This window comes from Ahaetulla prasina, chromosome 2, assembly GCF_028640845.1.
Source record: "Ahaetulla prasina isolate Xishuangbanna chromosome 2, ASM2864084v1, whole genome shotgun sequence".
Classification (NCBI taxonomy): domain Eukaryota; kingdom Metazoa; phylum Chordata; class Lepidosauria; order Squamata; family Colubridae; genus Ahaetulla; species Ahaetulla prasina.
This window is the reverse complement of record NC_080540.1, coordinates 159270246-159283318: the sequence shown is the minus strand read 5'-3', so window position 1 is coordinate 159283318 and position 13073 is coordinate 159270246. Positions and strand designations below refer to the sequence as shown.

At 46.6% G+C, this 13073-nt stretch overlaps 1 protein-coding gene across 1 annotated transcript in view; it reads left to right on the top strand.

Moving 5' to 3' along the window:
• SLC4A8 (solute carrier family 4 member 8) overlaps nucleotides 1-13073 on the top strand; it is a 65335-nt gene that overhangs the window by 43743 nt on the left and 8519 nt on the right. The window contains exons 17-18 of the mRNA XM_058167937.1: nucleotides 5684-5935; nucleotides 10746-10814. Of these exons, the coding sequence (XP_058023920.1) occupies nucleotides 5684-5935; nucleotides 10746-10814 (321 nt within the window). The remainder of the gene's footprint in view (nucleotides 1-5683; nucleotides 5936-10745; nucleotides 10815-13073) is intronic.

The window sequence follows — 13073 nt, the reverse complement described above, 5'->3', positions numbered from 1 at the left end:
CAGGGGTGAAATCCAGCAGGTTCTGACAGGTTCTGGAGAACCGGTAGCAGAAATTTTGAGCAGTTTGGAGAACTGGCAAATACCACCTCGGCCTGGCCCCAGAATGGGGTGGGAATGACTTGGCTTGGAGCATGCGCAAGATGGCGCTGCGTTGATTTCACGGGGCGATGGTGGTCTCTCTTGTCCGGCGGTCTGGACAGAAGGAAGGGGCGTTTTGATATCGCTGCCCCCCCTTCCTGGTTGAACTGATTTCCTGCCGACCCAGGGAGAGGGTTTTTTGCCCTCGGGAAGAACTGGGCCGGCAGGACGAGCCCAAATGCTGCCGACATGTTCTGCCAGCTCGGCCGGCTCGTTTTGGGGCGGCGGCTGCCCGCCGGCGTTTTCTTTCGCTGTTTTTTGACGGCGGCAGCGGTGGTCGGCGGAGGGGGCGATGGGGGCGTTTGACATTCTCGCCCTCCTTTCGCCCCTTGGCGTTTGACATACTCGCCCTCCTCTCACTCGCCCTCCTCTCGCCCTCGGAGGGGGCGGAGGGGGCGTTTGTCACTCTTGCCCTCCTCTCGCCCTCCTTTCAGCCGAATTGAAACAGCAGAACTGACCAGAAGCGACCAGCAGATGACGGCAGCCGGTGGGGGGGGCATTTCGATGTCATCGCCCCCTCTTCGGTGGAACAGATAGCTTGCCGGCCCATGGGTCTCTTTGGACAGCTTTCTGGGGGTGATGGTTTCCCGACGGCAGTTGACGTCGTAATGAGGGCGACGACTGCGGGGATGACCCTCTATCTCCACATAAACATTGAATCATCTGGCCCTTCCCCCACCACCTGGGCCATTGCCTACCTTTTTTGTCATCAAGGATTCCTTTCAGCTGATTTCTGTCCCGTGTACTATACCATCTTTTTGAACAACTTGACCGACCAGGACTGCTTTTCCACCATTTCTCATGATTTCTATGATATGACATATTTGTGGACGCAACCCTTTGGTTTACCAGACTATTGTTAGGCGAACATTTACAGCGGCCGACCTTCTTGCCCTGCGAGATTCCCCTCTCTTGCGGGTTTGGCCCTCCACATTATCGAGGGCCCATCTTGAGGACGGGTTTTGCCATGGAGAGGTGGCATGCCAAAAATAGGAGACTCAGGGGATTTTTAATTAACTGTTTTAATTGGCTTTTTAAGGGGAGTTTTAATGGAAATTTTAAGGGGAGGGTGGGAACTGACGGGTTCGGGTTTGGGGGGGTGGGGGGGAGGGGGGAGGGGGGAAAACCCGTCGGGGGGGTGACGAGTCCAGCAAGTGTTCGCGGCGGTAATTTAATAGGTCCGAAGGTGGTGGTGGAGGATCTCGTTCCAGTTTGTCAGGGTTTTGCGATCAATACGGTATGTGGGAGAGGCAGATATGGCGGAAGGGGGGGGGCATATCAGGTTTTGGGGGCATGCCCTCGCTATTTAAGAGCGATTGCGTGCTCCGGCCCCCCAGAATTTTCCCGTTCCCCGAGTGGCCAGAATACCCGGGACTTGGGCCTTCGGCTGATGTTATGTAATGCAAGATCCGTGGTTAATAAAGCTCCCCTGATTTTAGATCTAATTCAGGAAGGGACCACGGATGTTATGGGCATTACGGAAACCTGGTTGGGCACTGAAGGGGGGGTTCCCCTAGTAGAGATGTGCCCACCAGGTTTCCGAGCATTCCATCAGCCGAGGGCCCAAGGTAGGGGTGGCGGGGTGGCGGTTATTATTAGGGAGAGTCTGGAACCGAGGGAGACCACTGTGCCTCAGATAGCTGGGTGTGAAACCCTCTATGTGAAGTGGGGTCGTAGGACTCAGGTGGGCTTGTTGATCACGTACCTGGCTCCTTGCTGCGTGACAACACCTGCCCGAGCTGTTGGAGTTGCTAGCTGGGTTGGCAGTTGGGACCCCTAGACTGTTGGTCATGGGGGATTTCAACTTGCCATCAACTGGCACGGGATCCTCGACCGCTCGGGAGTTCATGGCTTCCATGACGGCCATGGACCTAACTCAATTAATTGATGGCCCTACTCACATTGGGGGAGGCACCCTGGACTTGGTTTTTATCTCTGGCCAGTGGTTGAATGATCTGAGTTTAAAAGATTTCGTTATCGATCCTTTGTCATAGTCAGATCATTTTCTCCTTCGTCTGGACTTTCAGACCGCTACCCACCGCCACAGGGAGACGGAACCAATGCGTTGGTTCCGTCCCAGGCACCTGATGGACCCTGAGAGGTTCCTGACGGAGCTTGGGCCACTTCCTGAGAATCTGGCCCACGACATGACTGAAGAGCTGGTCGCGGCCTGGGAACAGGCCGCGGCTGGAGCTTTGGACCGTGTCGTGCCTTTGCGGCCTCTGACCTGGCGTCGGTCTCAACCAGCTCCTTGGTTCTCTGAGGAGCTGAGGGAGATGAAACGCTGGAGAAGACGCCTAGAGAGTGTCTGGAGATCCAGCCGTTCTGAGGCTGACCGGACACTAGTTAGGTCCTATAGCAGGACCTACCGAGTGGCACTGAGGGATGCGAAACGTTCCTACATTTCCTCCCTCATTGCGTCAGCAGATAACTGCCCGGCCGCCCTGTTTCGGGTGACCCGTTCTCTCTTTCAACAGGAGGGGCGGGAGGACCCCCTACAAGGGCGTGCCGAGGAGTTTAACGGTTATCTACACGATAAAATCGTTCAGCTTCGGGACGGATTGGATCAAAATTGGGTAGATCCAGATGAGGGTTCCGAGACCCGTCTTGTTGAGGTGGTTTGGGATAACTTTGACCCTGTGACTCCCGAGGACATGGACAGGTTGCTGGGTAGGCTGAATGCCACCACATGTTTACTGGATCCGTGCCCCTCCTGGTTAGTACTGGCTACACAGGAGGTGACACGAGGCTGGCTCCAGGGGATTGCAAATGCTTCTTTGCGGGAGGGGGTCTTTCCTGCTGCCTTGAAAGAGGCGGTGGTGAGATCCCTCCTCAAGAAGCCTTCCCTGGACCCAGCTGTTTTAGGGAATTACCGGCCAGTCTCCAATCTTCGCTTTACGGCGAAGGTTGTAGAGAGTGTGGTGGCATGTCAGCTACCCCAGTACTTGGAGGAATCTGTCTATCTAGACCCGTTCCAGTCCGGCTTTCGGCCCGGATACAGTACGGAGACAGCTTTGGTCGCGCTGGTGGATGATCTCTGGAGGGCCAGGGATGCCCTGGTCCTATTAGATCTCTCAGCGGCTTTCAATACCATTGACCATGGTATCCTGCTGCGCCGGTTGGAGGGGTTGGGAGTGGCAGGCACCGTTTATCGGTGGTTCTCCTCCTACCTCGCTGATTGGATGCAGATGGTGTTGACAGGGGGGCAGAGATCAACTCCGAGGTGCCTCATGTGTGGGGTGCCGCAGGGGTCGATTCTCTCACCCCTCCTGTTCAACATCTATATGAAGCTGCTGGGTGAGATCATCAGTGGCTTTGGGGTGAGATACCAACTGTACGCTGATGATACTCAGCTGTACTTTTCCACCCCGGGCCACCCCAGCAAAGCTGTCGAAGTGCTGTCCCGGTGTTTGGAAGCCGTACGGGTCTGGATGGGGAGAAACAGGCTCAAACTTAATCCCTCCAAGACGGAGTGGCTGTGGATGCCGGCACCTCGGTACAGTCAGCTGCAGATGCGGCTGTCCATCGGGGGCGAGTCGTTGGCCCCGATGGAGAAGGTACGCAACTTGGGCGTGCTCCTGGATGGTCGGTTGTCCTTTGAAGATCATTTGGCGACCGTCTCCAGGAGAGCTTTTTATCAGGTTCGCCTGATCCGCCAGTTGCGTCCCTTCCTGGACCGGAATGCCCTATGCACGGTCACTCATGCTCTCGTTACCTCTCGTCTGGACTACTGCAATGCTCTCTACATGGGGCTCCCCTTGAAGAGCACCCGGAGACTTCAGCTAGTCCAGAATGTGGCTGCGCGGGTTATTGAGGGAGCGGTTCAGAGCTCCCACGTAACCCCTATCCTGCGCAGACTGCACTGGCTACCTGTTGTTTTCCGGGTGCGCTTCAAGGTATTGGTTACCACCTTTAAAGCGCTCCATGGCTTAGGACCGGGCTATTTACGGGACCGTCTACTGCCAGCCTCTATCTCCCATCGTCCGGTGCGTTCCCACAGAGAGGGACTCCTCAGGGTGCCGTCAGCCAAACAGTGTCGACTGGTGGCCCCCAGGGGGAGGGCCTTCTCTGTGGGGGCTCCTACCCTGTGGAACGAGCTTCCCCTTGGGCTCCGACAACTACCTGACCTTAGGACCTTTCGCCGCGAACTTAAAACCTATTTATTTCATATGGCTGGACTAGCTTGATTTTTACTTTTAAATTTTAATTGAATTTGATGGGTTTTTAAAGTTTTGTAATTTTATGGGGGTGTATGTTATTTTAATATTTGGGCAAATTTAAATCAGTTTTGTAAGGGATGTTTTAACTATTGTGTATATCTGTATTTTATCTGCCTGTTCACCGCCCTGAGTCCTTCGGGAGAAGGGCGGTATACAAATTAAAATATTCATTCATTCATTCATTCATTCAATGGAGATTTTGCAATATCCTTCCCCTGGAGTGGGGTGGGAATGGAGATTTTGCAGTATCCTTTCCCTGGAGTGGGGTGGGAATGGAGATTTTGCAGTATCCTTCCCCTGGAGTGGGGTGGGAATGGAGATTTTGCAATATCCTTCCCCTGCCATATCCACCAAGCCACACCCACCAAGCCACACCACGCCCACCAAGCCATACCCCCAGAACTGGTAGTAAAAAAAATTGGATTTCACCACTGGCCTCTTCCACTTTGAGCAAATGTGCAGTATATCGGCAAGGATCAGCATAAGAAGCAACAGAGCCAGTCAAATCAAACCCTGAAGGAAAAAAGAATAAGAAATGACAATACGGATTCATGGTGGCGATTGTTTAGTAATGTCAAAGATGGACAATTAGAACAAAGGGCGACTTTCTGGCTCTATCCCTAACCATTCCATATGTGAGGGAAATATTCCCGCCTAATTTCTGGAAAGCTCAAACCAATCCTGAGAATATTGAATTCCAAAGATTTACCAATCTGATGCAGCTGCCAGTAGTGCATAAGTCTCACATTTGAGTAGCTGCACTTCTGCTCATCACAAATGCATGCACACAATTTTAAAACATGCCCCGTAGTCAGAGCTAAAGTGGGAGAATAAATAAATCGGGAAAGAGATCTGATAAAGACCTTGTTCACAAACCTTAAAAGCCTTGGAAACGGCAATTAGCGTTCACTGCTAGTTAAATGTGTGTGAAGCCAGAGGTGCTGAAATAGGTAGGTTTCCTCCATCCCAAAGGATAGCAACTTAGCAAAAAGTCCTGATTCCATACCATGATTCCCTAGTTCTCAACCATATGAAGAAAGATTGTGCAACACGTGTCAAGGAAAGTTGCGTCATAGCGAAGTGTTCCTAACCAATTTCAGCGCAGATGAACGTATTTTCAAACATGAAAGAATTTTGATTATAACAGATATGGATAAGTTACTTTTCACCCTTACCACCGTCCAGAAATAAGGCACCGTAGAGACCTTTTCTAACTTTCGATGATTCTAGTAAGTAACCTTTTCTTCTAGTACGTATCCAGTGATTCAACAGTGAATGATAACAGGGTTTCAGTTGACCTCTGCTAATGATTTCTATTTTCACAGAAAGGATGTGGCTACCATCTGGACCTTCTCATGGTGGGCCTCATGCTTGGTGTGTGTTCAGTGATGGGGTTGCCTTGGTATGTTGCTGCCACCGTCCTTTCCATCAGTCACGTGAACAGTCTTAGACTTGAATCTACTGTAGCAGCTCCTGGGGAGCAACCTAAATTCCTGGGCATAATTGAACAAAGAGCAACTGGAGTGATGATCTTTGTACTAATGGGCCTCTCAGTCTTCATCACTGGTGTGTTAAAGGTAAAAGCATGGAAGAACATTCAAGGGTATGTCAGGGCCACCTCCTCTCCCTCTTTTAAATAGTCTTAACTTTAATGGAGTTGTGTGGGCTTGTCCCATTCTGAAAGTGCATATCTTTAGTAGCATTTATCAAAAAACCCCAAAAAACACTTTTGACTTTTGCCAACCAAAGTCAGGGAGAAGATTTGAAGCCTATTTAAAGAAGTGGGCCTTAGTCCTTTTTGAGACCCCACCCCCGAAGATATTTCCTCTCCCCGCCATTCAAGTTGATGTCTGATATTCCTTGTATATACAGAAAGTAAAGATGTATCTCTCTGCATCGTTTCCCAGAACAGTGAGCAAATTCTGCCCATGGAGTTGCAAGACAATAGAGTTAATAATACATATCTGGATTTAAAGAAGGGTTAAAGAAAGGAGCAGGAAGTAAGTGGCGGGATGGTTTAGGCCACACTAGCTATAACTTACGGTCTGAGCATAATTTTCTTATTAGAATTTTTTTTTTTAAGCTCACCCTTATTTTATAAGTAATTTAAAGCAGCGGACATACATAATACTCCTTTCTGTTCCTATTTTCTCCACAACCACCACCCTGTTAGGTGATTGGGCTGAGAAAGAATGATTGGCCCAAAGTCACCCAGCCGACTTTCATGCCTAACATGGGACTAGAACCCACAATCTCCTTGTTTCTAGGCCATCACCTTCACCACTACACCAAACCAGTTCTGTTATGTATAGCCATGGTATCCCAATGCCATACAGATAGTCCTTGGCTTACAACCATTCATCTGGTGACCATTCAAAGTTATAGCGGCTCTGAAAAAAAGGGTTGTGGAAGTGGCCATATTTACAATTGTTGCAGTGTCTTTCTGGTCAGTTGATCATGATTCAGGTGCTTGGCAACCGTTATGCATTTATGACAGCATCTCCTGGTCATGTGATCACCATTTGCTATTTTCCCAGCCAGCTTCTGACAAGCAAAGTCATTGGGGAAGCCAGCAGGGATGGTCGCAAGTCACTGTCATGTGACGTCTCGCTTATCAATCACAAATGTTTTGCTAAACGACTATTGCTAAAAAGGTCATAAAATCACATCCCATCATGTGATATTCCACTTAATGACCGCATTGCTTGATGATTTATTTTCCAGTCCCTATTGTGGTTGTAAGTCAAAGATTACCTGGCGGCATGTGTGGTACTCCCATTAATGATCTCATTGTTATGATTGTCTAGTATCCTGGATTCATCATCACAAATATGCCGCAATTTGGGTTTGAAGGGAGTTTGAAAGGGAAAAGGTGCTTTGACATACTCGTAGGTATGCACGTAGCTCCTGTAAGCTGCTCCTTAAAGCTTGTGTTGCTGTTGTTGAGGATATCTGGATGATCCTGGGAAAAGAAACAGCTGCTTTAAGGATTTGCTGGCTGTGGCTGTGTAAGCATCCCCAGAATGTATCCACAACATTCTGAAGCACCAAACTTTCGCCCAAGCCAAAGTGTAGCCCAGCCTGATAAAGATGTGCAAATCCTTTAAAATTTAGAGATTCCACAGAATGTACTTTTAGTACACAAAACAGAAGTGCACGGCTGTTCCTGAGGTGGTGATCTGGGAGAGCTTCCCAAGCAAACCGTGTGTGCCTGGAAAATGACTGGGTTACTTTGAAATGTTCAAAAAGAGATGCTTCCTTATGTACTTAAGAGGACTCATTAAGAGCCGCGGTGGCACAATGGTTAGAGTACGGTACTGCAGGCTATTTCTGCTGACAGCCGGCTGTCTGCAGTTCGGCAGTTCGAATCTCACCAGGCTCAAGGTTGACTCAGCCTTCCATCCTTCCAAGGTCCGTAAAATGAGGACCCAGATTGTTGGGGGCAATAGGCTGACTCTGTAAACTCCTTAGAGAGGGCTGTAAAAACACTGTGAAGAGGTATATAAGTCTAAGTGCTACTGATATTGCTCCTGCACATTCTGAAATGTCTCATTCAGCGAATTTGCACCGTGCGTGCATAGACATGTACGTTTATATAAAGGCCTAGGCATTGTGAGGAGGAAAGAAGGGCAAATGTGTGATACACAATCTGCTATTTATGTGTTTGCATCAGATATCGGGACATCAAGACAGAGCTTGCATCCTAAAGTTGCTGCTTAGGTTGTCATTTTGACCCAGTCTGTCAGACATGCCTATCTGTGTATACACACGAGGTAGGGGAAAAAAAATACACGATGAAATCAATTGCTGGTGAAATGCAAAAAGCGGTTGAAGTCTATGTGACTTCCCAACAGCAATGACTGGCATTATCAGTAGTCATATTCAGTGAAGTAACATAGGGAAACAGAAAAGCAATGCTGTGTTTCTGTCTTAAGTAGGTTAGACTAAAATGGTTTAGCTGATCTTAAACCTCCCCTTAAAATCATTCTCTTGTTCATTTTATTTAGAAGCATATCCACAGATACCTTCTACAGCAGGGGTCTCCAACCTTAGCAACTTTAAGACTTGTGGACTGCAACTCCCAGAATTCTGGGAGTTGAAGTCCACAAATCTTAAAGTTGCCAAGGTTGGAGACCCCTGTTCTACAGGACAGGTAGTCCTCAGCTTATGACCATAGTTATAACTTATATATACCTCAGCTGATGACCACTGTTGCTAGGCGAGGTGGTTGTCGAGTGAGCTTTTATGACCATTCTGCCACAATTATTAAGCAAATCACTGCAGTTGTTAGGCGAATCATGTCATTAAGCAACACCGGCTCCCCCCATTGATTTTGCTTATTGTAAGCCATCTGGGAAGGTCCCCAATGGTTGATCACAAGACCCTACGACCCTGCAAGCATTGTAAATACATACTAAGCGCCTGAATTTTGATTGTGGGAATGCTGTGACAGTTATAGGCGTGAGGACTGATTATAATTAACTTTTTTAATGCTGTTGTAATTGCGAATGGTCACCAAACCAATGGTTGTTAGTTGAGGACTATCCGTACTTCTCAGTAAAGCTCCACGGCCAGAGAAAGTTGCAACTTGATGTGTGATTTTCTGCATTCAATTCCAAAATAAAGTGTGTAAATGCAACGCTGTATCCCGTGGCACAGATTAAAGACAGACCTGATACTAAAATCAACTTTAATAACTCCTTGGATGTAAAGATCAGGAGTGACTATTATTCTCTTCATTCAAAATAAAAGCTATCGTAATTGTTCATAAACACGACCCTTGGTGTTTAAACATAATACCTTATTCTGTACATTCGGAATGCTAGCGTGGAGAGTAAATCAGATCTCCTTTTCTCCTTCTCTGAAAACTGTTTCAGAACTCTGTGATTCAGGAGTGTAGAAATCTACTAAACCAGCAGCCCCCCAGCCTTTTGGTTGCCAGGGACCTATTCCGTGGAGGGAGGTTTTCCCCCAGACTTGGGAGGGAGGTGCGTGGTTTTGCACACTACTTGCATCCCATGTGTGTGGGGATGGGGCTTCTCTCACTTGCACAGACTGGTTCCTGGCGGGTTAGGAACCCCTGTACTAGAATAGAATAGAATAGAATAGAATAGAATAGAATAGAATAGAATAGAATAGAATAGAATAGAATAGAATAGAATTCTTTATTGGCCAAGTGTGATTGGACACACAAGGAGCTTGTCTTGATGCATATGCTCTCAGTGTACATAAAAGAAAAGATACGTTCATCAAGAATTATAAGGTACAACACTTAATGATAGTCATAGAGGTACCAGGGGTCCTATTCAGTAGGTTCTGACAGGTTCTGGAGAACCGGTAGCAGAAATTTTGAGTAGTTCAGAGAACCGGCAAATATCACCTCTGGCTGGCCCCAAAGTAGGTGGGAATGGAGATTTTGCAATATCCTTCCCACAGGAGTGGGGAGGGAATGGGCATTTTGAAATATCCTTCCCCAAAAGTGGGGTGGGAATGGAGATTTCGCAATATCCTTCCCCTCCCAAGCCATGCCCACCAAGCCACACCACGCCCACCAAGCCATGCCCACAGAACCGTTAGTAAAAAAAATTGAATTCCACCACTGTCCTGTACTAAAACCACCCCTGAGAGGTACCCATCAAGCTCCTGTCTAAAACCCTCAAGAAAGGACAGTCCACTGCTGTTCTTGACCTTTGCAGGACCCTGGCAGTCATCACTCAACTGAACAACCATAGTAAATTAGAGATACCTTGTGTGGTCGTGCCTCTTTTCACCAAGTAGAAAGGTTATATTTCCATGTGGTATTTCAAAGGCCGAAAACAGGACCATTTTGGTTGCCGAAATGTATTAATTTTCCCCAGTATGGTTAACAGCGATTGAATAGGGTTTTTTGTAAAAATAAAAATAAAAAAATGTCATATTGGTGGTGAGAAGCTATATAGGTAGTCCTCGACTTACGACCACAATGTCTGTTGCTGAATGAGAAAGTTGTTAAGTGAATTATGCCCTATTTTTATGACCTTTCTTGCCACCGTTAAGTTGGTAACATGGTTTGTTAAGTGAATCTGGCTTCCCCATTGACTTTGCTTGTCAGAAAGACACAAAAAGGGGATCACATGACCCTGGGACACTGCAACCGTCATAAGTATGAGTCAGTTGCCAAGTGTCTGAATTTTGATCACGTGACCATGGGGATGCTACAACAGTCGTAAGTGTGAAAAATGGTCATAAGTCACTTTTTCCAGTGCCTTTGTAACTTCGAACGGTCAAACTAAGCTGTAGGACTACCTGTATTTTTAAACAATGTAGTATTATTTTTTTAGTTATAAAGAATTTAGTGATATACCTAAACTCCATCTCACGTAGTACTTATGTTCTTTTTCCTTTTAGTTTATACCTATGCCTGTTCTCTATGGAGTGTTTTTATACATGGGTGTTTCTTCTCTGAATGGAATACAGGTATTTATATATTTTTACGTTAGCACAGCAAGGCTGTCTGGGTCTTTGAATGGTTAATGTTTGTGGTGAGACTTTGTAAGTGGCAGGGACATCAGAAGATTGAGAAAAGCACTTCACATTTTCAACAGAGAAAACATGTATTTGCCATAGGTAAAAAGTAGTTTAAGGCACAGTGCTCTTCTCACTTTCTTGGCTGAGGGGCAGGCATGATCTGAAGACAATTTCCAACAATAATTTCAACGTTGTTGGAAGATTTTGCTTTAAGTGTCAAGACTTATACTTCTCCATGGTTCAGTCCCTTATGCTTCCATAAGATGAGTCATTGATCTGTTGGGCTTTGATCTTGTAATTCTGGCCCAGACGTCACTAAGCTGGACAAAAGAAATTTGGATTTTTGTTACATACTTGGGTCTGGATCTCTGGGATGTTTGCCTTTTAATGGATCAGAGCACATAACCTTCACTTCTACCCCATCACTCTCTGAGTTGGACATCATAAAACTCTGAGATTTGGACCATTTTTCAGGTTTTTAATTTTTACTAATTGGCAATAAACACTCTTATCTCTCTATCCATCTCTCTATCCATCCATCCATCCATCCATCCATCCATCCATCCACCAATCTATCCATCTATCTATATCTTTAGTTTATTGCCAATGTCCTTGCTGCAATCTTGGTGTAATGCCATCTCATGAAAAAGTTGGTGACCTCCATGTTAAATTAGTATTAGTATTGATTAAAAGGATGCAGATATGCTTTGTATATGCTGGATGGAGTCACTGAAGCAGTAGGTGTGAGCTTAAATGGACTCCAGAGGATGGTAGAGGATAGGAAGGCCTGGAGGAACGTTGTCCATGGGGTCGCGATGGGTTGGACACGACTTTGCGACTAACAACAACATGCTTTGTATGCCACCTCCTGAGAAGAGAGGATTCATTGGAAAAGGTCATGATGTTGAGAAATATTGATGACAAAAACAGAATGGGAAGGCAGAAGATGAGAAAATTAGATAGTGTCATTGACATAATGAATGTGAATTTGGGAAAACAGAGAGACAGGGGAGGACAGGGGAGCTGGCATACTATGGGGCCACAAAGAGTTGGACATGACTTAGTGACTGAGCAACAACATACTTTGCATATTCTATACTATACGAGAATATGACACAATATATTTATTTCATGGTTGCTTGTGACCCCCAAAGTCCATGCACTTTCTTTTGTTGTATTGTAAACCTTTTGTTGTATTGTAAACCACATTCCACCTTTCAACAGAAGATACTAGGGGCTGAAGTTTTGATCAATAGAATGCAAAGCCTATGCCTTACATTGAGTTGGGCTGTTTCTTAAGAATTATAACATTTCGAAGTTTGAGTAACCGCTTTAAATTATAAGTTGTGAGAATATGTCATTGTTTAAGAGCAGTGTTTCTTAACCTTGACAATTTCAAGATGTCTGGATTTTCAGAATTCCTGTCGTGTCCCACTCCTCCGCTGATGGCCGGGTCAGGGAAATCCGAATCAGGTGTGCCTCTGCAGCTCTGCCAAAGTCCTAGCAAAGTCCTCAGGGCAGGCAGGAGACCAGAAAGTGACTTCAGCAAGATATGTTTAGACTTTGCCTGACTCAGAGAATGCCAGAAAGCAGATCCTTTATATAGGCCATCGGGTGTGGCTCCATGACTCAGCACTTATCCAGGCCTGCCCCTCCCTTCCTTCTGTTGCCTCCGCCTATCAAGTCTTCTGATGCGAGGGTCACTCCAGTCGGCAGCTGTTGGTAATTGACCTCCCTCAGGCTCACATGCTGTGGAGGAGGGGGAGGGGTCTAGTTGCTCCGTTTGCCTGGGCATGGAGCCAGAGCTGGGGGCTGGAGGTATTTCTTCCTCTTCAGCCTGTCTGGGCATGGAGTCAGGGCTGGGGCCAGGAGGCATACTAGAACATTCCTCCGTGTTCAGAAGCAGATAAGAAGACCCCAGCTGAGGTGAGATTGGACGAGGCACAACAATTCCCCAGCCAGTTGAAGTCTATACATCTTAACCCTGCAAGGTTGAGAAATATACTGTTTAAAAGTATATTAGATAAAGGATCCCTGGGAAACCACACAAACAGATTTTATCAAAGTGCTTTTTGACCATGGGTGGAAATAAATATGATTCCTGTTCATAGGATACAGATTTAAAGAATTAAGGTTAATGGCTTTTATATTGCTGACTAAAGCTCTTGTGTGAAAAATGCTCTTAACCCACGTACTAGGTTGTGCAAT